We start from the raw sequence: 24,326 nt of genomic DNA, 5'->3' as shown, positions 1-24,326 counted from the left end.
ATATAGGGTATTCCATTTAAAAAAATTGAAGTGACCTTCACGTGACCTTCAAATGACTCTTCAAGGTCAAACCAATGATACCATCTTATGGCCCCCTCGAAACCATACAACTTTTGTCTAAAACATTTTTCTCTATCTTGCTTATTTTTCGAGTTATTTGGCTGCCTAAGTTAAAATGGGTCACCCTGTATATATATATGTATAATATTAATATATTTAATACATATATATAATACATGCAATAATAATAATAATCTTAAATATATTAGGAATAAATAATAATTATGGATTATGAAAATTACTAGTTTGCTGAAATGAGAATAAAATCATTCTTCTATTGTACTATGTGTTCTATTATATTATACATAGTGTTGCACTATATTTTACTTAACAACTCTTTTGTTTGCAAGGAATGCTTATAAATAATACTTTACAACCTTCGACAAATCAAAATCAAAATTTAGAATTAGAGATTTTAAAAATGAAATTAGAAATTTATATAAACTGCAGCTGTCACAGAGATAATATCATTATAATATTTTAATATTATAATTGTTATATGTAGCAGGTGCATTAATTCTTCTTAACTTATTTATCTTCATTAAATTTTTATTTTAGTAAACAAATGACTCGTGTAATATTAAAGTATGCGAATCACATTACGTAATACTTTCCCAATTATATTGAAAAACATTTAAATTTATTTAACTAAGAGCTGAACATCTAGACTAACTAATATTTAAATCTGAAGCTTGTAAATTCTCTTTTTAAAATTTATATAAATCGATTTTCACTAAAATTTCGAAGTAAAGAAATTCTCTTTCTCTTTTGCTTTCGCTTGCTCGCTCACTCTTTCCCAATTTCTCATTCATTAAAAATACATATTTCCAAAATAATATATTTTCGGAAATTAGAAATAAAAATATGCTTATTTTATAAAAAAAATTAAATAACATTAATTTTTACTTGTTACTTTGGGATACTGTGACATTAATATATTCTGCATGAAAAAAAAATCAATGATTAATAAATGAAATATTAGAATAATGATATTCATAAAATTTACCTTTACTTTCGTATTACTTTCTTTCACAAGAAACCATAACTTCTTACATTCATTTAATTCAACTTGCGTTACATTAAAAAATTTATCTGTTAGGAAGTCGTTTATCTAAAGCAGATCATTTTGATGATATTAACAGCAATATTTGATGTCGTATCATGGTTATTTATTTTACATATATATATGTACATAAGCACATGCAATTTTTACCTTTTCGAGTTGATTTGTGGAATACACATGATTAATAATAATAATAAACGTTGCATACTTGCTGACTTGTCTGTAACAGTAAAACAGTAAATGTATTGATACACAAATAAATTGTTGAATGATAGATATATATTTACGGAGAGAAAACTGTGTCACTTAGGTTTTATATGCTCAAGATTATGTAATATGAAATTGAGTATTACAGGATTCTTTGCATGCTTCGCGAAAGTAAAAAGAAAATAATTAATATAATCTTGATCGGAAAAATCTTTTAAAAACATAATCGATGTTGTACTATCATTTTTTATTAGATTTAGATAGTCTTTGATAAATTGTGAATCCTCAGGGCAAGAGAGAAATTTTAAAAGTTTAGGTTTAAATTTTTCTTTTCCCAGACGATATACTCTCCACCAAGGAGAATCTTCATCGCTAAGAGAATAGTACAATACTTTTAAACCTTGACAGTATGTCCATTGTTTCCACCATGGCAAAAGCCTACGAGATTTAACAAAAAACAGATTCTAATATAAAAGTTTTGCACATATTAAACTTATATTTTGATTAAATAATTAAACAAATTATAATTTCATAACATAACATAATAAATTTAAATTTTGATCAAATAATGTAATAAACATTGCACATGTATCTACAAAACAATTAAATTAGAATAACCGAGAATATATATGAAAAATTATGTGTTCTTTTTGGGATCTGCGAGATGTCGATTTAAATTGTGCTGGGCTGCTCTTATGCATATGCGACCATCAAGATTACATGCCCATTTCGCAGCCTCCATTCTTAAACTCTTTGTAAGATCGTGTTCATTAGAAACTTCATCGTATTTAAGTTTATCAAGCAAATCGTATAGTAAGTTTAGCATTTTCCCCTTAATATATAAATATATATATTTATATGTATTTATATTGTTACTTGATATAAATTTTATATTTTTCGATTCTTGCATTATATTTTGCCATACCGAAAGATATCTTGCGCAAATGTATTTTACATGGTTTTATATATTAAGAACGTTTTGTCTTGGTAAACAGCTCTAAACTTCTTTTTATAAAGATATCTATTATATGTATAGCTATACTTATATTGTATACGTATTTACACAAATTTGAATTTTACTTGCGTGCATATTCACACATGCTTAACACATGCACACATGTCCATATCAAAATATACAAATATATGTCTACAAAATACAAAAATATTTTGTAGACATATAGACATACATGTAGACATTATATGTATAATATAATTTAATAACTTTTTAACTGTTTGTGTGTGTATTAAACATACAAATAACTGATGTACATATATGTTTTCTACTAATTTTCTATCTAAAAATTAATGATATTTAAATCGTCATTATGAATATCATGCTTTGATTAAAAATGGTAACAATTTTCATATTTTTCTCTATCTTCCTCTCCAACTTTTTATAATTAGTATGTATTCTATTCGAATAGAAATAGATACTTATCATTCATCCAAAATATATTTAAAAATCGTAATCAAACTTTTTTAGCCACATGTATTTTAATGTATGTATTTTTTCTGAAAGCACTTAATAATTATTGTTATAAATGCACACAATATTAATATGTGCAATAAGTAATATGTTTTTAGTATGTTTAAGGCATCATTATTGACATTGTTTATAATATGTGTTATTACCTTGATATTAAAATATATTGGTTCCTGAAATAGAAAGATATTGGACAGATATTTCAAAGCTTTGAACATAGGATACCATGCCACGTAGTCTGTTTCTCGTGATAGATATTTCATAATATTCCAGAATACAGTGGAATTAAGTTGGTTTGTTATCATTAAGTGGAAAGCGTCATCGATAATTTGGGCACGATTCAAAACATGTATTTTCATATAATTTTTAGAATTTAGATAACTTGCAATTCTTCGCCAGTTCTCGATATCGTAATTGACTCGATAATATCCTGCCGAAAAGAAATAAATTGTATATATATATATATATATATATATATATATATATATATAATTCTTTCAAAGGGTTTATCAGTAAAAGTGTCTGTTTATACTTTTGTACTTATACTTTTATACATTAACACAGATCAAAAATGTATCATAAAGTGAACATAAATGGAAATGCAAATTGTATATTATATTAGGTATAAAATCATTTTGCATGAAAGTTGAATATTTCTAATAATTGTACGTATGTATGTATGTATATTTAATGTATAATAAATGTAATGTATATAATACATAATATAATAAATAATATTTTTAATAATGTAAATCTTTTTCTCCAATGTGTATGTCTGATATACACTGTAAAATGTAATAAATTTATTGCACACTTACCAATTTGTTGTTTATTAAATACTATCCAGTCACCCAACTGCGTAATATACGACATAGGTATGTCATTATTCACTATCTTATGTAAATTTCTATGTTGTATCGTTACTTTTATCCGTCCGATAGGCTGATTATAATCTCGTACTATTTTCAATACAGGAAAATATTTTCGTTTTGTTGAAGACTCAATTAGCTGTCTTATAAGTAAATTGTCTGTAGACATTTGAATGGACGAAAGGTTCTTCATAACTTCACCAAAATAGTTAAAAGTTGGCTTGCTAAAGTTATAAAATTTATGCAAAATTTATTGATGTGACAACGAAAGGTATTATAAGCAAATAAATATATATATATATATATATATATATATATATATATATATATAATTATCACAATTTAAAATTGTTAATTATATTTTATGTTTAATTTAATTAAATATATAATTAATTACATAATTAATCATATGATTTATAGTTTTTATATAAATATTGATGCTACAGTTTAAATTATAATTTAAAAGAAATGGCCAAACTTGATTACTTTTAAAGATAAGTGTATATATAAAATGAAATATATCTTGAATATTTAATGACATTGAAGGTAAAAAATATTGGAAATGGTAATAATAAAGATAATAAAGTATAAAGAAACGGTGTGTTTAAATAAAAATAAAATAAATTTAATTTAAATAAAAATAGTAATTATAGCAATATAGTGTATTACTTACTTGTCCTTTACATATATACGGATACTCTGCCAAAATATCACTTCAGTAATCATGTGTTGTAATATACGCAATACACTGGATACTATAATTATATAATTTACATCAGAATATGAATAAGATAATAGTTATAATAAATAATAATTAATAATTATGGTAAAAGTGCATAATATGATATTAAAAGCATTATGTATGAGGTTAGTTTACATTGTACTAATTTACAATAAGATACTCTTTGTACTATATAATGTAATCGAAACAAAATTTTATATTTAAAGGAATACGTTTGCATTATGTTGTCCGTTCTGGAAGTAGAACTCTCCCGTAAGGAATAAGGGGGAGAGAGACGGAACTCATTGCGTCCACGAAGTGTACTTTGTAAGACAAAGCGAAGTTCATTCTACATCTAATCTTGATCCTCGCAGAGAGTTTCGTCTACGCAGGGTGTCTCTTTTTACAGTGTTATATCTCGTAAACCAATGATTTTAGAGAAAAATGTTTCAGACAAAAGTTGATTGACTCGAAGGAGAACATAAGATGGTGCCATTGATTCGACCTTGGATAATTGTTGGAAGGTCACATGTAGGTCATCTTTAATTTTTTAAACGGAAATGCCAATTTTTTATTGCTCAGTCTTATAGCTTATCTCGAGAGCTTTTCAAAACGCTATAATAAAGTATTTTTGCGTTGAGTGATTTTCAAGTTAAGGCTTGAAATGATTTCTTAATTTTATAATCTATAAAATATCTAGTAAAATATTCATTTTTCGATTATCTTACCTTAATACTTTTATGTACTAAATAATGAGACGAATCAATTCGTGTAAAGAAAAAACATAGTTGTTTTTAAGAAAAAATATGTAATTGTTAATTGCAAATTACATATTTTTCTAGTATTTTTTCATTGAATACTTTTCGAGTTATGAGGCTTGAAACAATTTTTAATTTTACATAAACCATAAAATATCTAGTAAAATATTCATTTTTCGATTATCTTACCTTAATACTTTTATGTACAAAATAATGAGATGAATCAATTAGTGTAAAGAAAAAGCATAGTTGTTTTTAAGAAAAAATATGTAATTTGCAATTAACAATTCCATATTTTTTCTTAAAAACTATGATTTTTCTTTACACCAATTGATTCCTCTCATTATTTTGTACATAAAAGTATTAAGGTAAGATAATTGGAAAATGAATATTTTACTAGATATTTTATGGTTTATGTAAAATTAAGAAATTATTTCAAGCCTCATAACTCGAAAAGTATTTAATGAAAAACTGTTTAATTATAGTGTTTTGGAAAGCTCTTGAGGCAAGCTACAAGAGTATGGAAAAGTATATAGAGTATCCTGTTTAAAAAGTTGGAGGTGACCTTCACGTGACCTTCAAACGACTTTTCAAGGTAAAACCAATGACACCGTCTTATGGGCCCCTTAAAACCATACAACTTTTGTTTAAAACATTTTCACCGAAACCGCCATAGTTTCAAGATATTCGAGTGTGAAAGTTAAAATGGTACACCCTGTATATATATGTATGTTTAACGCAAACCTTGCTCACTTGCAAATAATATGATACATATATATATATATATATATATATATATATATATCCATCATGTTGTTTGCTATTGAGCATGTTTTGCGCTAAAGAATGCTTAAAATAACCTGATTGGTGACATATAATCCAAGAAATGCGACAATAGCTTCATTTAACAAAGAGGATAACGGCCAAAGTGGATTTTCATAATAAGAACATTCCTATATTATTTTATGGGCCATGAAGCGGGCAACTTTGATTTTAGTCGCAACAGAATCTACATTGTCATTGTAGATAATATCTGCTTCTCTGAAAATTATAAATAATGTCTATTTCTGTTGTATAATAAGACATAAAAAATATTGTATTTCCAAATTTATAATTAAATGATTCTATTAAATTAACATATTAATTATATATTTTTATTAATGCCTATACTTATACCTTAATATAATTATTTAATTTACAATTTTATATTTTAATTTGTAGTTTTCAATTTTATGATTATAAAATATATATATTTTAATATTATTTTTCGTATAAGTTGATGTACATTGAAGATATAGGTTGTCCAGAAAGTTATTGTGGTTTTTAACCTTCAAGTTCTAATACGCATATTTTAAAAGTGAAACTTATTAATATATCAAGTGAACTTTATTAATCGAAAAGAGAACCATTGAAATTTAAATATTTTTGCCAACGAGAAACAATATTTATTTATTCCTGTAGCATAAAATTTAGATTTCTAGAAGCGACAAACTCTTCAAAGGTGTTTTTGACAGTAGCTTTATTGTTAAAGGTTTTCCCCAGCAAGAAATTGTCAAAATGTTTAAAGAAGTGATAGTCAGTTGGTGAGAAAACCGGCGAATATAATGGGTGAGACAGAGTTTCATAGAGCTTCATAGCTCAATTGATTAATGCAGCGTCGGTTGTGCGGCGTGTAGTCGAGCATTGTCGTGTAGAACAATTGGAACTTTTCTGTTGACCAACCGAACGCAAACGTATCAGTTCCTGATGCATTTTGCCAATTTCTTGACAGTACCTCTCTGCCGCGATAATTTCGCCCGAATTTAAAAAGCTGTAATGGATTATCTCGGCTGACGACTACCAAATAGTCACCATAATCTTTTTTTAATGCAAATTTGGTTTCCGAGAGTGTTTTGGCGCTTCATCATGGTCAAACAATTGTGCAAAACGTCGACGATTATCGTACAAGATCCATTTTTCATCAAACGTTACAATGCGATCAAGAAACGGATTATTTTGTTTGCGCAAAATCAATGCAGAACACACTTCAAAGTGACGATTCTTTTGATTTTCGCTCAATTGATGCGGCATCCATTTGTCGAGCTTTTTTGTTTTTCCAATTCGTTCCAGGTAATCAGAAACAGCTGACTTGACTACTTGCTTACGCCAAGTTTTTCCGCTAGCTCTTGAATCAATGTGCGTGACTTTGTTTCAACTAACACCTTCAAGTGGTCGTCGTCAATAATCGCAATCGTCCAGAACTTTTCATTATATGTTAAAAAACTCCATTTATTGTTCTATTATTATATCTATGTTTCAATCTCAAATGATAGATATTTAAAGAGCTATAGTTTTTCGCAAGTATGTTGATTGTTACTTTTATCCGGGGGATCGGGGACGAAAGTAACATAGTCTGGGGATAAAAGTACCAGTTCTTATTTTCGGAAAAATAAAATAAATATGACTTTTTTCAATTTAAGGCAACTTTTATTATTAATCTTTTATTAAGCAAGATATCTTTTTTTATAAATTTGTATTATATTATATTAAAATAAAAAATAAAATAAATATTTATTTTTATCATCTTTGAAAAACTTAAAAGGAATAATCTTCGTTAAGCAAAGTAATTATAAGTAATATCATAAAATAATTATACTTAATATTACACTAGTTTTGTACTTTTTTAAGTCTAAATAACAGTTTAATTCTAAATAATAGTGTAAAAATTGTATAATAACTTATACAAAAGAGATTGGTATTTATTCCGAATCACAATTATGGCATACGTGAATAACAAGAATCGCCTTTGGTACAGTTATTATGGGACCAGCCCCCTTACACTCTAAGCATTGAAACATGTTACTTTCGTCCACAGAGTATTGTGTTACTTGTGCCCTCAAACATATTTTTTAGAATAAAAGCATTATAACCTAAATATAATGCAAGACTCAGCCAAATCAACTATAAAAACTTATGAATATATTTTAGAAGAATGCACCGGCAAATAATTACATCAATATATACACTTTAATTAGGCATAGATACAAAAAAACTAAAACAAGAAATATTTAGGTGAATAATGCAAATACACTAATTTCACTTCTGCATGTGCAACCGGCATGATCGTTCTACAACAATTAACTGAAAAGGAAGAAAATCGAGGCGTATGCGTTTGACTATCGTTATGAACGTAATCGCGAATATCGGGATCGTAAATGAGCTGAGCCACTTCTCTAAGCTTAAAAGGATATAATACTTTATTAACACTGCGTGTATACAAGGGGTCGATCTTCCTACTCGCGCGATCCTTTCGCAACTCTTCGTGCTCTCGCAACGACGCCGAGATTCTCACTGTCTTTTTACATCCCGGACCGAAAATGCCCGGGCGACCTATCTGTTCTATCTCTAACTCAAGTGCTCGGCTGTTTATTTCTAGAAAAATATTTCAAGTGCTCGGGCACATTTTCTACTATCCTTGCCAGGACATCCTCCCCCTTTTCGTGGGAACGAATATCTATAACTTATCGTAAAAGCTTAGTCTAAGATTGTACATATATCGAAATAGCTCAATACAGAAAAAATGAACTCAGGAAATTATACAAAGCAAAACGCTAAATATGTTCTTCTTACAACTAACGCTTGATTTCAAAACGATCAGATTTCTTACTAACGCGTCCACTTTGTGTGGTTACAATCTTTAGATCGTCGTCTTTCTCTTTATAAACAGATTGCTCCTTTCTAACACAATCAATTTTATCGCTAAGTTCTTTGGAGCTCGCTCGCCTGTCTAAATCTTTGATGAGGGTCTCAGACTTTCCTCGCTTTATTTCTAACGGATAGATTCTTTACACCAGCCTCTTAAACAAACCATTCTTGGTTTTTAAAACAAACACTCTATCTTGACCGTCGCGGCCCGGAATTATTTTCACTACGCGTGCTAAGGACCAATCTATGCGCTTGTGTGTGTTGTCGCCGACTAGAACGACGTTGCCGATTTCTATTTTCCGCGTTTCTTTCTTTTTTCCTTCCTTCAATAATAATTGACCTAAGTATTCCGTACGAAATCTTTTTCGAAGGTCTTCGATAATTTTCTGTTTGTGTTTGAGTTTCTTTTCTAATTTTGCCCGATATAGCATATCGCCGGATACACCGTATTCTCGATTTTCTTGAAGAAATACCGACGGTGACAATGGCTTAAGATCCTCGGGATCTTCTGAGATATACGTTAGAGATCGAGTATTAATTATTGCTTCTGCATCACAGAAATGTGTTTAAACTTGCGTATGAAAGACTCGCTTTTCCTAGTATCTTTCGCAATAGTGTTTTCAGAATTCCTATGAGACTCTCCCACCAACCACCCCACCACGGTGCTGCTGGCGGATTAAAATACCATTCGATCTGTAATGCCTGTGTGCCGAACTGTGTTTAGCGATTTTTTCCTAGTCTAATTTGCTTAATGCGTTAGCGGCGCCCGTAAAATTAATCCCATTATCGCTATATAGGTATGGTACGTGGTCGTCTGCGTCTTGCTATAAATCTACGTAAGCATTCTATGAAACCCTAAATCGATAGTGTTGATGCTAACTCGAAATGTACCGCTCGGTACACGGCACAGGTAAAAATACAAATCCATCCCTTCCCCCCATCCCGCAAAAATAGTGGACCTGCAAAATCGATCCCAACTATCTCGAAAATTGTTGCGTCGCGAACGCGATGGGGAGATAAAGGAGGAACTTCGATTTTCATACGTTTCGTTTTCTGCCTCTTGCAGACTATACAATTGGCTATCACCGCTCTTATTATTTTTCGAAGAGAAATAATCCAAAATCTTTCCCGTAAATAATTGATAATAATCTGTGTTCCGGCATGGCCCATGGATTCATGAGTTTCTTTCACTAGCATATAAATTATGTCATGATTATTATCTAAAAGAATAGGACATAAAAAATTGAGATCATCGATTCGATTAAAAATCTTAGTCTTTAAGACGTATAAATCGTATTCATTCTTCATTATCTTAAAGGCAGATAATTTTTCTTTACCTTTTACAGTCGTAAACATTTGTCTTGTAGATATTTAAATAATCTAGTTTCTGCTGCTTTTTTTTCCACGAGAATTAAGTATAATCTCTTTTGCTCTTTTCCAGATAAATATGCTCTTTTAGGCAATTCGTGCATATCAAGATCGTCGTTTAATTTCTTTCTTTTATCGATCTCTTTTTTCCAATTTAAAAGAAACCTATGCATCCATGCCAAAAAACGTATTAGCTTATTATAAGACAAAAAGTAATCATCGACTTTAACGTAGTAGTTTCCGTGCTAATTGTATATACTAAAGCCGACTTTTTAATTTCTCTATTTATTTCTTCTTCGACAAAATCGCCCTTTCCTTTGGGCCAATCTATATCTGGCTTATAAAGCCATGAGGGGCCTAACCACCACTCAGATCGTACTAGCTGAGCGGGACATAATCTGTTTTAGACAAGCAAATTAACAGAATTAGCAGAAAATTTCAGATGTATGCAGCAATATATTTCAAATATTGACAGCAAGATACAAATGCGCTTTTCCGAAATCAAAAGTCAACAGAATTACTTTCAAAATTTTGTCAAATATCAACAATAACCGTTTAATAATACTAACAATTGTGATGCGAATACATCTATATATCTTTGTTACAAATAGCTCTTTATAATGTTTATAGTTTTTGATTTATTATTTATGCTTATGTGCGTTAATAATATATAATTAAATGCACGTGCATTTACAAGGATTCATTTCAGCTTGCAATTCACTGATGTTTTTATTTCCTTATTAACATGAAGTAAAGCAAAATGTAAATTATATTCATAATAATATTATATATATAATTATAATTAAATTATGTTATATTATAATTAAATATATAATTAAATTAAATGTAAATTATGTTCTTAATTATAATATATAAATAATTATTATTAAATTATGTTATATTATATGAATAGTTTTAATTGTATTAAATAAGAAAGTATCTGCAATGTATTTAACATTATATTATTAATGTACTAAAAATGTATTATCTAATTTAAATTGTATTCTGATTTATTTTTTAAATTGTATTTGATTTGTTCTATATTTGTAACTTTATATGGTAATATTTATTAATTATATTATCTTAAATCAAATTTTTATTATAGGTATAATATAGATATAATAATGCATATTAATATTTAAATAACATCTAAAATTAAAAATTTATAAAACATATTACAGTTCTTTAATATTTATATATATATAATAACAACTTTATATATATATATATATGTCGGAGTGAGATTACTCTTAACGAAGAGATACGTAAAACGATATGAATATATTATAGCTTTTATATATATGGATACAAGAAAAAGGCTTAATATACACGACGAATAATTAGAGCGGGTAACGACACAGACAGACGCGGCGTAATAAAAGCGCACGGAGTCCCGGACTGCTGGCAATGCCATCTATCAAAAAACACAGAGAAGTTAGATTACGGCGGAACACATAAATTTCCAACAATATATATATATATATATATATATATATATATATATATATATACACATATATGTATATAATAAATTGTTGTTATAAATTTAATATATATTATTAATAATTTAAATATATATTATTAATTGTTTGAAACTCATAATCTTTCTAAATTTCATATAATCTTTGATTTTTTTAATAAATCACAATTTCACAAAGAAATTAAATAGTATATTAATGTAATGAATCTCTTTCAGAAAATGATACATAAATATTTAGAAATATCAAAATAATAATTTTCTAAGTTAATTATTTTTCAAAATTATTGAAAGTGTACATAGTATATATATAGCTTAATATTTTTGTATTCTTTTGTTTACTGATCTAAATTATTTCTTTGTAAGCATAAAATCGTAATTTTGTCATTAAAAGAATTGGAAGATTTTAGTTTTTGACAGCGTGGCATTGCTCGTTCATGAACATGTCATTGTCTATGAGGTCGTAAACGTATGGTGTCACGAAATATTAGAAGTCACTGACACCACGAAGCCAAGCAAACAAAAGTTTAATTTGGTGCATTTGAGGTAGGTGAACCTTGACAGTCCAGATGGTTCCTGAAACGGTTATCTCGTTTGTTTCCAAATGTGTGTGTATGGTTGTTCCATTCAAATATACGAGATCTCTCCTTGCACGTATATAATCGCATCGTTTATAACATTAAACAAATCGATAATGCGAGATTATTTATTTATTTTTTTCGCAAATTTAATATTATTCGATATACCCTTCAATATTATTTTTACATTGCAACTACATTGCATATTAAACAAATTTAAACCATTAATGTTTCCTGTGCTTTATTGAAACTTCTAACTTAAAGCTATATGATAATATGCACTTTATTAAATTTTATTGTAATCATACATAATATATTCTTAGAAAAAATATTTAAATTCTCTCTCTCTCTCCCTTCCCCCGCCTCACTTTCTCTCACTCCCTCTCACACACACACACACACACACACACACACACACACACACACACACACACACACACACACACACACACACACACACACGTTGTTGGGCTTATATATTTTATTTATTTTTTTTTCTTTTTCGAAAAATTTTATTTTCAATTATTTCTTTCTTTCCCTATTTATCTATGTTTTTGTTATATGTTATGTTTAAACTCTTTTTCATTTTTACATGAAATATTATTTCACATGCGCCATCAAGTTGTTTTTATGTAATTCTCTACAAACGAGTAGATAATTCAGCGTATATCCATATTCTCAGAATCATACTGATATATTCGAACTAATTATTCGTTTGAAGAGGATGACATTATAATACAGTCAAATAATTATCGTTGTCATATTTTCATTAAAGCAGAGCCGCATAAATGTATATAATCGTAGATAAAATATATGTAGGAGCTATAATTTATATTCTCTCCGCATATTGTAACGTTATAACTATAGCTGCAAAAAATTGGATTGTCTATTTTGATAATTGCATATCGTGAATTGTGCTTAAAATACTTTTGATATTTTATATATATAAATCAGCTAAAAAGCGTTTCTTCATATAAAAAGCTGTACCCTGTGGGCGTAAACGCGTCGCATGTTTGCTCGCGCAAATGTATGTGCGATCTATAAGCTGCGAAGACATGAAAGTAAGAATCCGGTATTACTCTATCCATGTTCCACTAAACTTGATCCAGTCTTTGTCCCATGATCTGGCACCTATAACTTCGCATACTTTTGCATCATTTCACCTCCTCCTTTATCGAAGTCCACCTACGCAGCGGACATAAGCTGTCATAAGAGTTATCTGCATTCAGCACAAATAACGTGACATATTTCTTAACTAGGTCAAGTTCGTTCCGGAGATAATATAATAGACGGAAGTCTTATTTCATCACGGTCACAATCGTGCTGAAAAAGTATGTAACATTTCCGTTTAACATTTAAATTTACTTGGAGTTAATGATATTTATCGCTTCTAATTAGATCTTCTTGCTGGTATAATTTTATTAATAATTCTGATAAATATTCATCTTTACTTCCCCACTACTGATTTTGATCTTGACATGTGTTGTCAACATCATGTCCCTGAGTAATATGCAAAATAAAATGCGTTTTAATTTCTTAGGGTTTTAATTATACTGGGTAGGATTTTAATAATCCTGCAATGATACTCGATGCGTTTGTATTATAAGAATACTTTACGCATGATTACAGATTTTCTTATCGTTTTACAAATCTGAGATATTTAAATTGTACTATTAATTATGCAAATGAGAGAAAGTTATTTTTTAATACGTAGATTAATATATTTTGTTAATATTACAAAAACAAGCTGAATTCTGAATTATTAATATAGTAACACAATAACTATAAAATTACATCTTAATATTTATTTATTTTAACATCTCTTAAGTTTTTTATTATATTAATAATGTATATCAATATATGTATATTAGTATTGCATTAATTATTATTTGCTAATACACATAAATTAATATATGTATATTAATGTGTAATATATATGTGATTTAATAGTGGATAATATTACAGTATAGATTATAATTTTAATATAATGTAAAATAATTACGAATGTTGTATATAATAAAATATTATATGTGTAATTAATATTATAAAATACTGTACATATAATTAATATTTAAATATACCTGTATATAAATATTAACAAATTAGTGCGTTATATTAACATATGTTATTAATACTTTAAATCCTATAAAAAGTATTCTTTACGAATGTGTTTTATTAATGTACTATTAATATTTTTAATTTAATAATAAATAATATAGCATAATTCTTGGAGCACGCTATCTCTATAATATTTTTATTCCACCTTATAAAAAAACCTTTCTTAATTTTAATTTAAAAATCTGCTTTGTTATGAGAAAAACACGATTATTGATTTGATCGATTTGAGAGATTTCCCGTTGTTTTATTTATATGTCCACCATATAAATTTGAAAGAGTGAACAAAAACCTAAAAAATAATAGTTATTCATTATATTCTCTTATATACAATACCGTAATATTATACTCTAGTGTTAATAAGTTACGTTTTTTTATCAACTTGCTTAAAGACAATTTACCGATACAAACTCGTAATAATATAGTTAATAAAATTTTATTTGAATGTATATTGTAAATTATAACAATTCTCAAATTTTTGGTAAAGGAATATACTTTTAAACAGTATAAAAGGTAAAGGAATATATTTTTAAACAGTATAAAAGAATTCAAATATATATATTTACAGATATTTTTGCATTCTACGTAACGGCCTCTTTTGCTTTAGACCAACGCAAAATAGACGGTTTTGCCATCTTACGGCTCTTGGTCGCTAGCATGAATTTGGAGTGGGAAAAACGGCACCGTGCTTTGCTATTACATACCGTTTCTCGATCGAAACGTCTGTTAACGACCTCAGAAGTTGTGTGTTTACATATGACATACACATTTATTGTAATATCGCCAAGTGTTGTTAGTCTTTGGAAGTTTCTCGAAATAAGAAATCATAAGTGCGCATATATATTTTTCATGTTACAATGATAGTGGATAAAACATTAATTTATTGCTAATTATTGTAACGAAACATACACTTGCATAGAATTTGTAGTATATCTCATTATACAGAGTAAGTCATTTAAAATTAAGTTTATTTCTATGTATTTGTCTTAATTCCTTTTTTTCTATTAAATCATGATAGAGACAATGCTGTGCTTAATTTATCAGTTTGTGCTTTCCAACAAAAATATACTTTTACAGATATTTAAGATAAAAGTAGTATCATGTTTCTAAAACTATTGTTAAGTAGCAGTTTAACAATCATCGTCGCGGCGGCTTTTTTAACCGACGATCCGATATTTAAAATATCTCAAGAAAAGTTAAACATCTACTCGAATTATATATTGCCGCAACAATATGATATCATCTTTACACACATCGAAAAAAATATTCTTGTCAGCAACTGCAACATACGTATAGAGATTATACGTCCAATACCAAGCATAATATTGTATTCACCCGTAAAATATATCGGTATAACCGTATTTGATTATCCACTATATCATTCTATAAATAGTAATGAAAAAATGATCCCTTTTATACCGGTAAAATCTTTGTATAATAATGAGACGAACAGTGTCGAATATATATTCACGAATGATCTATCGCCGGGATATTACGTCATAAAATTAGTTACTAACATAACTGAAGATACAGGCCTAAAAAACTTTTATAAAAGAGGTGAACGACAATGGTAAGTAAATATATAGTAATTTCACAGGGTGTTTATCAAATAATCATGGTACAGCATTCTATTTATCAAAAAGTATTTTCTAAGAGAAGACATTTTTATATAAACATGTGCGTATCTGAAAAGTTTTCATTCCTAATTATGTGTCTTTTAAGATTTTAGTAACAAATTTTGCAATTTATTATTATTATCATTATTATTATTATCACTATTATTAAAATGAATGTAAACTGCAAATAAAAATTAATTTAATTAAAGTAGTCAGCAATAATACACATCTTATACAACATTTTAACATTAACTGTCGGACGAATTCAAATATTCCGGTAGTGTTTTGAATTGTTTCCAAAATCTAAATAAAAATACAATTCTGAAAGTTTTCATAGAACTTGTTTATTTAAAATTTAAAATTTTGGCAAACATTTCATTTTTACAATGTTTACTAATATCCAACTTCAGGAAATCATTACTAATATTTAATGAAGCCTATTACCGGGGCATTATACCATAAAATTAATCTATAATATAGCTGATGACACAGATCTAAAAAACTTTTACAAAAGTTATAATAATTCTGAACAAAAACATTTTCAGACACATGTATGAATTTTTGTATGAATTTTGTGTGAACTTCTTGTATAAATCAAATTTTATAAAAAAGAAAAGGCTAAGGACCGTAGCGTAGGATGTTATTACCACGGTCTTACATACAGGTCTGGAAACTCAGGCCTTTTTTAGTGGTGGGGGAGGTCTCACTTAGTGTGTCCGTTTTTCGTTCACGGCTTGCCTGCTAGGTTCGCTGCGATCTAGAAGTCGCAATGCGAGCGAGAGAGACAGAGATAGACGGCAGTAGTCGTTCTCTCTCTAACATACGTCTAAAATGCGGCTGAGCCAGCTGTAATAAGAGTGTTTATGTATATTTAACGAAATCCCGAAATCGCGGTATCAAAGATAAATTTTTTTTGCAAGATGCCGAATTCGTGCGTAGTTATAAATTGTCGGAAAACAAGACAAAATGTCAAGTGTTCGCTCTTCAGAGTTCCTCAGTCCGAAGTTTTGCGCGAGATGTGGGAGGCCGCAATTCCCGGTATCGCGAGGTTACAACCGAACCAGCACATATGTGAGAAACATTTCGAAGAAGAATGTATCGAAGTCTGGTGAAACGAGATTCTGATGGAAAAATCCTTATCAATGTAAGTATTTGCATCCTCGTACAGTAAGCTTTGTTTTTCGCGAAAGAAATTTTTAAACGATTTTTATGGAAATGTGCTTCGAATGTTTTAAAACATTGAAAAACAACATTTAGAAAAAATTTCCAGAATCCTAGAGTATCCCCCTATTCTAAATTTAACCGTAAGAACTCTTATATACGCCAATATGGGCTTTTCGTGAATATTCTAATTTTTTAATTTTACTATAGATTCCATATAAACGTCCTCGACTGACGGAAATTGCCATCCCATCAATTTTCAATGAGGATCCTGTGGAACTAGTTATTGGTAGCGATAGTCAACAACAGGTCACCGTAGTTTCATGTAACGAAGGAACTTTTACTCCAGAAATCGGTAAGTACAAATATTTGCAAACGTATTCAAAGACTATTTTATTTAAAATCTTTATTTTCTTCAAAATGAAAAAAAATATTAATACTACAAATAAAATAAAAGACCTGTTCTATGGTCATAACTACGTATAGAAGGACTGAAAACGTACCATTTCAAATTTCAGTTGTGAACGAGGAAGAGATTCGACCTGACACTCCGCAGGAAGTTCATACGATGACCGTTTCAAAGCCGTGCGCTGAAGATGTACAATTTACCATATCCGTTGTGAACGAGGAAGAGATTCGACCTGACACTCCGCAGGAAGTTCATACGATGACCGTTTCAAAGTCGTGCGCTGAAGATGTACAATTTACCATATCCGTTGTGAACGAGGAAGAGATTCGACCTGACACTCCGCAGGAAGTTCATACGATGACCGTTTCAAAGCCGTGCGCTGAAGATGTACAATTTACCATATCTGTTGTGAACGAGGAAGAGATTCGACCTGACACTCCGCAGGAAGTTCATACGATGACCGTTTCAAAGCCGTGCGCTGAAGATGTACAATTTACCATATCCGTTGTGAACGAGGTGCAGCTCAAAATTGAGACAGTACATGAGACGAGTATAGTGACTGTTCCAAAGCCGTGGATTATCGTTCAGTCAAAACCAAAAGAAAAAAAATGGTTTTTGTCCGAAATAGTAGCTAACAATTCCAATAACGATGCGCCTGTCATTAGAAAAAGTATTGCTATCAATAACAAGGGATTTGTCCAATACTACGTGCATGGAAAACTCGTCAAAGATCACATTGAACAACTTCCGTCGCTAGTCAATGATCCGCAAACGCTGGTGACTATTGCTACGCAATTCAAATCTTCGCGCATATGCGGTGGGCTGGGAGATGTCGCCATTCATCTCGATGTGAACACCGTATGCAAGGATAACATGGATGTTTACCGTTCGACCAACTGCTCCTTAATTGAGAAAAAAATAAGATGCAGTTCTTGTGTGCGAGTGAGAAAGACGTTGATCCAAAAAAAACGTCGAGATAAAAAACGAGAAAAATTGAAACGTTTCACTGCTCTATCTAATCCCGTTGATCAACGGAAGTTCTTGCGTAAGAAAATAAACACTCAGAGATGTTTAAAAAATCGTAAAAAACGAAGAATCCAACTACTGTTGGAATGCTTACAAGAAAAACAGTCTGAATTCGCGGCGATGAAAGAAGAATCGTTTAATGAAAGGTGTGCGAATATTCCGGATATTCCGGATATTCAAAAAACGGCATTGCGAGAGATATTCGAAACCTCGAAGAAGACAGATGCTCGAGGTCGACGCTATTCAAAGGAGTGGGCTATATATTGTATGCTCATGAATATTCGTTCTCCAGCGATGTATGAATTTCTGCGAAAGAATCGCATCATTCCTCTGCCGTGCACAAGAACAATTCGAAATTATTTATCGATAATTGATTCGAAATGCGGCTTCGACAAAAAATTTTTCGAGTTGCTTAAATTAAAATTTCAGTCGAAGGAGCCGTTGCAGCGTCACGGTATACTCGTTCTTGATGAAATAAATTTACGAAGATCCGTCACCGTTTCATCGAAAGATCTGACGTACACCGGTTTGACAGACTTCGGTGAAGATAATCCATCGACTAATGTAAAGGATGAAGCAACACACGGCCTCGTGCTACTATTCCAACCTCTCGCAGATAAATTCACCCAGCCAATCGGAGTTTTCGCGTCAAAAAGCTCCGTAAAAGGCGAAGAGCTGGCGAAGTTGGTAGCAACGGCTATAATGCTTTTACAGACAGCCGGTGCTAGAATCCACGGTGTTCTAGGAGACGGTGCGTGGACGAATACGAAAATGGGCGAAATGCTCGGTATAAACCCACGCCTCAAAGATACGAAGACATGGTTTACTCATCCCTCGGATGATGCGAGGCGCGTATTTTTTTTCTCTGATGTTCCTCATCTCTTTAAAAATATTCGAAACCGTCTCTACAACAAAAAGAAGCTGCGGGTAAAATTTACACAATCAAAAAGCCCATTTGGGTGCCATTCTTTGGCACAATAATTCTGTTGTTAAACCGTGTTAAGCATATCTGCTTTCTTTTTTTAATAAAGGTGTCTACAAACGAGTGTGTCGAGTGGAAATATTTCGAGAATCTGTTGTCCACAGATACGAAGCATGCAGGGAATGCGAGGGTGTGTCCGAAATTGTCAAAAAGACACGTCGAACTCGACAACACCAGCAAGATGCGAGTCCGCCTTGCAACGCAGGTAAATATGTAGTTTTCAATTTATTTCTTTTTTATGAACACTGTAAAAAAAACTTTAACTTTGATATGTTTCCACAGATATTCAGTAATTCAGTTGCTGATGGTCTGCGATTTTATTTGGAGCAGAAGAGTGACGGTTTCGAAGGTTGCGAAGCCACTGTAAAATTTTGTAAGCGTCTCAACGATCTTTTCGATGCTCTGAATCGTAAAATGCCAAATGAAGGACTTACTCCAGACAACAAAGATTTCAAGGTATGCAATGTTTTATTCATATTTACTGGTGCAATTTCTAGTACACATTTCTGTATTTTCAAACCCGAGTGTATATTATAATTTTTAACTGATTTCAAAAACGAGGAGATTCTCAATTCGATCCGATTATATATATATTTTTTTACGTATGCAGATTGATTACTTCGGAATGGCTACACCAATTAAAATTTTTTTTTCATTGTATTAAGAATGATGCCACAATGGCCTCATAAATTTTTTTTCGAAATTGGTGCGGTAGTTTCTTTAATGATGTTAAAAAAGCAGTAAGGCATGCTTTGCCTGCGATATTCGAAATTTTTGATTATACACCAATTACTCCGGAATCGCTGCAACGATTCGAATGATTTTTTATTTTTTCGTTGTATTCCGAATGATTCCACAGTAGCTTTATATACATGTTTTCGAAATCGGTACGTTGTTGTTTTTTTTTGCACTCTTGAAAAAACGGTACGACGTGTTTACAGACATCCTCAAACATTTTCTCAATTTTTTGAATTGTATATTACAGATTATACAGTCCTCTCTCGAATGGTTAAATGATTGGCAACGCGCGACGATAAAAGGGGAAATCGCGAAGGAGGAATTTCTCACCGAGGAAACCGCCAATGGACTGCGATTATCCTTCCAATCTACGATGGACCTGTGTCGCTATCTTGTCGATGAATACAAATTTCAGTACTTACTGACTGGCAAGGTTAATCAGGACAATTTAGAGGTACTTGATTATTATTATTCCCTTAATCGTTTATCACTTAGACCCAGTTGTTCCATATCTCTGTAAATTTACCTGATGAGTAAAAGCATTTTATAAGTATGCGTTTATCCATTAGATAAATTTATCGAGAGGTGGAACAACCGACCGCCAGTCCCTTCGTTATTTCTTCTTATTTTTCATGATCGTACCAATATTATATTGTTACAGAAATTCTTTGGCACAATCCGTCAGGCCGCAGGCTGCAACGACCACCCTACGTGTTCGACATTTCTACAATTGTATAAATTGCTCTCGGTTTACAGCGTCATAAAACCTCCGTTATATGGTAATTGCACAGTTGCAGAACGCAAACCCCCCGACGTTCTAGTTTCAATTAGTGACCTCTCAAAAATTTATGGTGCGCGTAAATCGAGAACGTTAGAAATTGTGAAAACGTTGCAGCAAAAATTGGACGATTTGATAGAATATGAAGACTGGGAGATGGATGAGTGTGAAGATCACGGATATTCCATACCTGATACCCTCGATTGCATTATTTATTACGTAACAGGTTTGCACAGTCTATGCCATTATCGGTTTCCTGATTAAAGTATGATTTGTTGAACGAGTAGACTATCATAGTGAATGGTACGAAGCAAATGTCGAATTAACATGAAACTTTTATTGAACCGACATTTCTGAATGTGACATGTATGTGTACAAAAAGTCTGTGCCATAACTCATAGCTAAGCAGTACTATACTCCTATACTCATTTCATACTAGCCTTTTTCGATTTATGCTTTAAAACTCATTTAATCCATTGTGCGTTTAGATACTCTATGACAAGCTTCCACTGTTTCGAAAGCTACTTGTTTTCTAAATAATACAACCGATCGAGATGAAATTGAATCAGCCACTGCAAAATTATGGCAAAAATGGACTAATTCAATTTCATCTCGATCGGTTTTACCGTTCGAAAACAAAGTTGCTTTCAAAATTTGCTATCTCTTTCGCTCTCACGCGAAATGCTACAGTACGAAATGCTAATAGATAACTTTAATAACTGTTTCCTTAATAGCCATTTTCTTACTAACTGTTACAGGCTATTTAAGTAAGCAAATTTTACGACGTTACGGCAAATGCGATAAGTGCCGAAACGCTATAACTAATTCAAATAAGTTACCTTCAGCATCGAAATTAGTGGATGAGAAGAACCGAGGAAAATTAATTCATGCAAATAGTTATTTTTTTAAACTCATTCAATTTGTTGAATCAAGTTTCGTCAAGCATGCGACGAAGAAATATGTTTTTACTTTAACTGTAGATGAGGTTCTCGGCAATTATAAATTCACGTTTCCGTGTATCGAGCATGCATCCGAAATACTGTCATATTCTATTTTTTATTATATCCGACTTAGAATGCGTCATTTCGCATATCAACAAAATCAACAAAAACAAAAGAATTTTGTAATAAAAAATAAATTGTCTAAATTGACAAAACAATAATAAAGAAACCGTGCAGTACAGTGACTTTTATTATTTTCCTTGTTCGAAAAAGTAGCCCATAACTTTTTATTTCAGATATACAATCGAATTATTTGCATACGAATTATGGTTACTCATAATGCGCATAAGAAATGATAAGTATCGCGATAAAATAAAATGAAAAAAAAATTAATAAATAAGGAAAGCCGTGAGATTTAAACTTGTAAAGTTGAGACAATATGGTAAGTATCGCAATAAAAGAAATTAAAAAAAAGAGCGGTGGGCTTTGAACCCGCGTTACACACTAATAATAATGTGTAAGGCGGATTCGAACCTGACCGCTCTTTTTTTATTAATTTCTTTTATTGCGTTTAACTTTTCGGTTTTGGTTTTATTTTTATTATTAAAACTTTTTTTTATATTACTTTATCTTCTATTCTTACGTAGTATGTGCTTATGTTCATACTATGTGATAAAAAAAATTTTTTTTAAATGTTTATAAACTAACTAAACGCAATTTAAAAAAATATATTATCTTCTATATTATATATATTATCTATATATTATTATACAGGGTGACCCATTTTAACTTAGGCAGCCAAATAACTCGAAAAATAAGCAAGATAGAGAAAAATGTTTTAGACAAAAGTTGTATGGTTTCGAGGGGGCCATAAGATGGTATCATTGGTTTGACCTTGAAGAGTCATTTGAAGGTCACGTGAAGGTCACTTCAATTTTTTTAAATGGAATACCCTATATATTTTTGTACATTCTTATAGCTTATTTCGAGAGCTTTCCAAAACACTATAATTAAGTACCTATCCGTTAAGTACTTTTTGAGTTATGATGCTTGAAATAATTTCTTAATTTTACATAAACCGTAAAATATCTTGTAAAATATTCATTTTTCGATTATCTTACCTTAATACTTTTATGTACAAAATAATGAGAGGAATCAATTGGTGTAAAGAAAACACATAGTTGTTTTTAAGAAAAAATATGGAATTGTTAATTGCAAATTACATATTTTTTCTTCGAAACAACTATGTGTTTTCTTTACACCAATTGATTCCTCTCATTATTTTGTACATAAAACTATTAAGGTAAGGTAATCGAAAAATGAATATTTTACAAGATATTTTACGGTTTATGTAAAATTAAGAAATTATTTCAAGCCTCATAACTCAAAAAGTACTTAACGAAAATGTACTTAATTATAGTGTTTTGGAAAGCTCTCGAGATGAGCTACAAGAATGTACAAAAATATATAGGATGTTCCATTTAAAAAAATTGAAGTGACCTTCACGTGACCTTCAAATGACTCTTCAAGGTCAAACCAATGATACCATCTTATGGCCCCCTCGAAACCATACAACTTTTGTCTAAAACATTTTTCTCTATCTTGCTTATTTTTCGAGTTATTTGGCTGCCTAAGTTAAAATGGGTCACCCTGTATATTATCAATATATATTCTATATATATTATTAATATTAATATAAAAAAAATTTTTTAAACGATTACTGCCGTCTATCTCTGTCTCTCTCGCTCGCATTGCGACTTCTAGATCGCAGCGAACCTAGCAGGCAAGCCGTGAACGAAAAACGGACACACTAAGTGAGACCTCCCCCACCACCGGAGTTTCCAGACCTGTATGTAAGACCGTGGTTGCGACTAAAATCAAAGTTGCTAACTTCATAGCCCATAAAGTAGTACAGGAATGTCTTTATTATGAAAATCCACTATGGCCGTTATCCTCTTTGTTAAATGAGGCTATTGTCGCATTTCTTGGATTATATGTCACCAATCAGGTGTTATTTTAAGCATTCTTTAGCGCAGAACTTGCTCACTAGCAAACAATATGATATATATATATATATATATATATATATATATATATATATATATATGTTAAATATTTACCTTTACACAGCCACCCCCAAATTAGTCGACCTTGATATATATTGTCAAGGTCACTGCCCTGAATAACATCCAAAAGGTTTTAGGCGTTGCTCGTTGTTTATTAAAAAGTTATAAACAAAAGAAGTTTATAAATTCATTAATACATTTATCGAAAGAAAAGTCAATTGTTACA

At 30.4% G+C, this 24,326-nt stretch overlaps 2 protein-coding genes across 2 annotated transcripts; one reads left to right on the top strand and one right to left on the bottom strand.

Annotated features, from left to right (window-relative positions):
* Window positions 1-955: 955 nt before the first annotated feature.
* Window positions 956-3,686, bottom strand: LOC145962208 (aminopeptidase N-like). Its single transcript, XM_083083180.1, has 7 exons — window positions 3,632-3,686; window positions 2,963-3,243; window positions 1,972-2,162; window positions 1,430-1,768; window positions 1,274-1,343; window positions 1,067-1,171; window positions 956-1,000 (listed from the first exon to the last, which is right to left on the bottom strand). Exons 1-7 carry the CDS (start codon window positions 3,684-3,686, stop codon window positions 956-958), a joined length of 1,086 nt encoding a protein of 361 aa, XP_082939306.1.
* Window positions 3,687-16,919: 13,233 nt separating this feature from the next.
* On the top strand, window positions 16,920-22,275 carry LOC145962207 (uncharacterized). The gene is made up of 7 exons (XM_083083179.1): window positions 16,920-17,102; window positions 17,371-17,515; window positions 17,679-19,522; window positions 19,627-19,782; window positions 19,860-20,033; window positions 20,563-20,769; window positions 21,072-22,275. Exons 1-7 carry the CDS (start codon window positions 16,920-16,922, stop codon window positions 21,096-21,098), a joined length of 2,736 nt encoding a protein of 911 aa, XP_082939305.1. The 3' UTR covers window positions 21,099-22,275.
* Window positions 22,276-24,326: the final 2,051 nt, after the last annotated feature.

This window comes from Camponotus vicinus, unplaced genomic scaffold, assembly GCF_025532165.1.
Source record: "Camponotus vicinus isolate PSW18456_S1 unplaced genomic scaffold, iyCamVici1.0 SCAF_11, whole genome shotgun sequence".
NCBI classification, from domain to species: Eukaryota; Metazoa; Arthropoda; class Insecta; order Hymenoptera; family Formicidae; genus Camponotus; species Camponotus vicinus.
Note: the sequence above shows the minus strand (reverse complement) of the source record. Positions and strands in the feature narration are given on the sequence as shown.

Bases quoted from the DNA above. Each gene is read 5' to 3' on its own strand.
- LOC145962207 (XM_083083179.1), top strand. From the start codon at position 16,920: ATGCCGAATTCGTGCGTAGTTATAAATTGTCGGAAAACAAGACAAAAT. The intron at 17,103-17,370 runs GTCTGGTGAAAC...ATTTTACTATAG, and splicing joins TCGAAGAAGAATGTATCGAA to ATTCCATATAAACGTCCTCG. The intron at 19,783-19,859 runs GTAAATATGTAG...ATGTTTCCACAG, and splicing joins GAGTCCGCCTTGCAACGCAG to ATATTCAGTAATTCAGTTGC.
- LOC145962208 (XM_083083180.1), bottom strand. From the start codon at position 3,686: ATGTCGTATATTACGCAGTTGGGTGACTGGATAGTATTTAATAAACAA. The intron at 1,344-1,429 runs GTGACACAGTTT...TTACTGTTACAG, and splicing joins CTTGAGCATATAAAACCTAA to ACAAGTCAGCAAGTATGCAA. The intron at 1,001-1,066 runs GTAAATTTTATG...TTTTTCATGCAG, and splicing joins AAAGTAATACGAAAGTAAAG to AATATATTAATGTCACAGTA.